Raw genomic sequence first — 5223 nt, 5'->3', positions numbered from 1 at the left:
CTCTTCCTGCAACTTGTATGAATGTGTGAGTGCGTGTGTTTGTGTTAGATTAGTATATATTGTCTTAGATTTATCCAATAAAGTATTATTCATATTGAAAAGAGAAATATCCTGTGTTTTGTGCCAAGAAGGTAATGTCTTAAACTGCCGATCTTGTTGCTGTGCTAATTAATAGTGTTTTCACTATATTTTGGATTTTAATATCCATTGCAGGGTTGATGTTATACGGCTTGTTCAATGAATTGCTGGCCGATTCAGTGATCAGCCTTAGAACAGCGATTCTGTTCAAATTTCCTATAAAACTATGATTGATTCACTTTGAGCTAAATTGACCTGTTTCCCTTAAATATATTAGACAGCAAATCTTTTTTCCCATGTTACAAAAACGGCATTCTTCCGTCTTAGAAACATTGCCTGAAACTACGGAACATGTTACCTTTTTCTGATGCAGAAAAGCTAGTTCATGCATTCATGACCTCTAGACAGGACTATTGTAATGTACTGCTAGGTGGTTGTCCTGCATCTTCAATAAACAAGCTACAGGTAGTCCAAATTGCAGCTGCTAGGGTCCTTACCAGGTCAAGAAAATATGATCATATTTCCCCAATTTTACAGTCTCTCCACTGGCTACCTAATAAGTTCCACTTTAGTTACAAAATATTACTACTTACTTACAAGGCCTTAATGGTTTAGCTCCTGCATATCTAACTAGTCCTCTATCACGCTTCAGTCCATCACACTCCCTAAGGTCGCAAAACTCTGGACTCTTGGTAGTACCTAGGATAGCAACGTCCATTAAAGGAGGTAGAGCTTTTTTCGCATTTGACTCCCAAACTCTGGAATAGCCTTCCTGATGTTCAGGGTTCAGACACTCTCTCTGTTTAAATCTAGATTAAAGACACATCTCTTTACCCAAGCATTCACATTATGTATCTCATAACCTTGTATCAGTCATATCTGATCAAATGCACATTATCATTCTTTTGCTTGGGTTGAACTCGTCAATTTTGCTTAGTTGGAACAACAGCTACACTAATTTTGTCTCTATTTGCTTCTCTGTTTCTGCCATGGGATTGGCATCCCAAGGTAACTAGGAATTACACAAGCTTCAATCTGGATCCAGCCCTTATGAAGATCTGAGAACAGATGATACAGACCAACGTATAACTTTATAATCATTTCTGTTAATAATGTTCACCGTCTATTTGATTACATGTCATTAACTACTGTAACTGCATGATTTTTACTGTACATTTCTGCCATATGGACGCCAACTTGACATAGTCACCACTGATAAGCTACTACTAAATATAATGTAGAAACTTTAATTTTCTATAAAGCTACTTTGCAATGATTTGTATCGTGAAACAAATAAACTTGAATTGAATTGAACTGAATGGAGCTATACTTACTCAGCTTCTGCTTATGTTTGGGACTCAAGAGATAGATAGCGGTTTCACAGACGGACAAAGTCAAAGACATAGCTATGTGCAAAAATAGAAAAAAAATAAAGAGTTTGACTTCAACTGCAGCTGTATTTAATATAATAAATAAACAGAAAACACACGTCATTGATGTCATCTGTGAATCTGGCCAGATGCGTAACAGCTGTGTCGTCAACAGAGCTTATATACCCACTGCGGTGAAACTGTGAAGAATGAGCCATACCAACTGCTCTCAAATCGCTCTCATTTAATGGTGTACATGATAGTGATGTTGCATCTACACCATCTCAAGTCAGAAAAAAATCTATCCACTATGCATTGCTTCAAATCATAGACTGATCAGTCTGTGCTGCACTACATATACAGTATATGTGTATAGAAGTATAGAACACATCTAGAAAAGCCTGTCAGGGAGGAACACTAACACTCATAACAATGCATATCATTTGTAGCTTCTACAAATCTTTGACGCCCACAGCTACACAACCATCATATAAAATGAGCAGTTAGAGAGAAAACATTTCGTTTTGATCTGCTCACCGGTGAATTCAGTGGTAAGAGATGGAAAATCATCAAACAAATCTGTAACATTTTACAATAAGGTGTCATTCATTAACATTACTTAATTGATTAATTAACATGAACGAACAATGAACACTACATTTATTACACTCTTTATTAATCTTTGTTAATGTTAGTTAATAAAAATAGTCGTTCATTGTTAGTTCATGTTAGTTCACAGTGCATTAACTAATGTTAACAAACACAACTTGTGATTTTAATAATGCATTAGTAAATGCTGAAATTAGCATTAACTAATATTAATAAATGCTGTGGAAGTATTGTTTATGCTTAGTTCATGTTAACTAATGTTGTTAACCAATGAACCTTATTGTAAAGTGTTACCAACAAATCATATGATTTTAAAGAAACCATTAGTGTTTTAAAGTACATACTTGTACTTTAAATGTTTTTAAAATAATATTGTTGATATAATCAATTTTATGAAGAAGTTTATTTTTATGTAAAAATCTGACACCAATAATGACTTAACAGAAATGTTGAAATTTTCTTCTCTACCAACAGATCATGGGGCAGATGCAGATTTACCTTGTTGTTTTCTGGGCATTGCTTCTCATGACCGTTGCTGGAGAGGATGACATAGGCTCAGTAAAAGAGTGTGAGAATGCTCCCTTTGTTCCAGGACACAATCTCGCTGGAGAGGGATTTGATATTGTGACCCTGGAGCGAAAAGGTTCTTATGTGATCAATACAGAAACATGGGATTTAGGAAACGGCACTTGTAAATTGCGCAAAAACAAGTACATGAATGGAATAAAACAGAAGCTACCAGCTGCAGTTGTAGATTGGAGGGCCTTGCCAAAGTGTTCAATGAAAGTCTCCAGTCAGATCTATGAATCAAGTGAAGCACTGGTCAATGATTCATCATCAGCAATCTCGGCCAGCTGGAAAAATGGTTTAGATTTCAAGGCAGGTGGAGCTGCATTTGGAAGCACTCATTCCTGGGAAGCAAGTTTTGCAATGAAAAAATCAAAAGCAGACAAATACAGTTTCACCAAACATGAAGTTGCATGTCGTTTTTACAGGTTGTTTTTCTTCACTCATACTAGTAAAAACAACAACTATGAAATAAAATGAAAATTAATTTAAAACTTAAACTGTAAATTGTTCCTTTTTTGATCCAACTAAATTTAGTTTACTATTTCTTTATAGATATCGTGTAGCTGCAAAGCCCCCTCTTCAAGCAGAGTTTCTTGAAGCGATCAAATCACTCCCTGCATCCTACGATCCAGACGCCTACCGCAACTTGATCTCAACATATGGCACTCACTATACCACAAGTGTCAAGTTAGGAGGGCAAATGAAAGCCATAACAGCCATCAAAAGCTGTCAGGCAACAATGAGTGGCCTTACAGACGCTGCAGTGAAAGACTGTTTGGATGTAGAAGCCTCTGGTTCACACAAAGGAGCAACTATGACGGCAGAGACACATTTTTGTCAAGAACAAAAAAAGAAGATGCACACAAATGAAAAGTTCAGCTCCATGTTCAATGATCGTAAAATGGAAATTATTGGAGGAGACAAAAATGGAGAAGATCTACTTTTTTCATCACACCCAAATTCCCTTAAAAAATGGGTCGAGTCTTTGAAGAATCTCCCTGAAGTTGTGCATTACTCTCTGAAACCCCTCCATTTCTTACTGAGTGCTAAACACCCTGCAAGGAAAGGACTGAAGAAAGCTGTTGAAAAATATATCATTCAAAATGCCCTCATGAAGGTTTGCTCTGAGCCTTGCAAGATTGGCAGGAAGTGCAGCCCAAGAGACCGATGTGCTTGTGTTTGTGAAAGTAGTCAAGTTATAAAGTCTAACTGCTGTCCAGCTGCAAGAGGACTTGCAACCCTGAAAGTCTACAATCTCAGAGCCAAAGGTCTGTATGGAGATAGATTTTCACAAACAGATGGCACTGTAACTGTTACATATGATCACATAACCAGGCGCACTCGGACTATTAGTAATAATGACAATCCACGTTGGCCAGAAAGATTTGAGTTTGGTCCCATTAAGATCAGAATGGCTAACAAAATAACTTTTACAGTATATGATGCAGACAGCTCCTGGAACAGTGATTTCCTTGGTAAATGTTCTTTTCCTCTTAGAAGTGGAGTTGTGCGTGATACTTGTGCTTTTAAATATGGCACATTCTATTTTATCTATGAAGTGAAATGTGCTCCCAGTCTACAGGGCCCTCAGTGTAATGAATATAGACCTTCTCCAATGGCTGCCCCTCTGGCTGATATTTTCAGCTCAAGAAATGGTGTTCTGGTTAAAGACCTGCCGAGGCTTGAATTAGCTCTCAATAATACAGATAAGTTCAATTTCAAGAGTGCTTTTGAAAAGATGATGATGCTGTGACCTGAATTTTGAATCCCTCCTTTATGCATGAAGTCTAACAGCACCTAAACTGCACTTTCATCTGCCAGAAAAAAAAAGTGTATCTGTAACCTTTGCTTACTTATATTCCCATTCCCTTTCTGTATTCTTGCATTAATAAAGCATTCATAAAGACATATCTGTGTGTGTGTGTGTGTGTGTGTGTGTGTGTGTGTACAAAAGCTACAGGCAGTGCTGCCCCTGCCCCATTTGACAACATAGATGAGAAACCCCACCCTCATCACTAATTGAGCAAATTTACATACTTTTTTAACTCACATTTGCCAATGGAAATTTAATTTGGGTCCTTTGCATTAGTTAACCAGGAAGTCAAGTTTCAGCTGATTGCCTTTGACAGTTAGCCCTTGCTATAAATACACCATTATGCATGTGTTAATCCAAAGATGGCCATGCAAAAGTACTATTCTGAAAATCCATATAAATATAAAATGCAAAAAAATGCATTATATTACAGAACAATACAATATTTCACAATATTTTAGGGAGAGCGGTTGTCAAAGAGGGGGCGATGCACTGGCCATTTATCCAGGGGGCCTCCCTGCCTCTTCCTGAGATGCTAATACAAGTTCCAGCATAATAATAGTGATAAAACTATTATTTAGAAGCAATTGGAATGCTGACATATGGCTCTCTTCAAATATTTTAAATTTCAAACTGAAATGCAAGAAGTTCATGTAAGGGAAACAGGGCAATTTAGCTCAAAGGGAATCATTTATGATTTTATAGGGAATTTGAACAGAATCGCTGTTCTGCGGCTGATCAATGAGTCGGCCAGCGATTCACTGAACGAGCCATATTACATAA

At 37.1% G+C, this 5223-nt stretch overlaps 1 protein-coding gene across 1 annotated transcript; it reads left to right on the top strand.

Moving 5' to 3' along the window:
- The first annotated feature begins 1985 nt into the window (after positions 1 to 1985).
- On the top strand, positions 1986 to 4528 carry LOC131525728 (perforin-1-like). Its single transcript, XM_058753638.1, has 3 exons — positions 1986 to 1999; positions 2532 to 3052; positions 3180 to 4528. The coding sequence occupies exons 2-3, from the start codon at positions 2535 to 2537 to the stop codon at positions 4378 to 4380; spliced, it is 1719 nt and encodes a 572-aa protein (XP_058609621.1). The 5' UTR covers positions 1986 to 1999; positions 2532 to 2534; the 3' UTR covers positions 4381 to 4528.
- The last annotated feature ends 695 nt before the right edge of the window (positions 4529 to 5223 follow it).

Source organism: Onychostoma macrolepis, chromosome 19, assembly GCF_012432095.1.
Source record: "Onychostoma macrolepis isolate SWU-2019 chromosome 19, ASM1243209v1, whole genome shotgun sequence".
NCBI classification, from domain to species: domain Eukaryota; kingdom Metazoa; phylum Chordata; class Actinopteri; order Cypriniformes; family Cyprinidae; genus Onychostoma; species Onychostoma macrolepis.
Note: the sequence above shows the minus strand (reverse complement) of the source record. Positions and strands in the feature narration are given on the sequence as shown.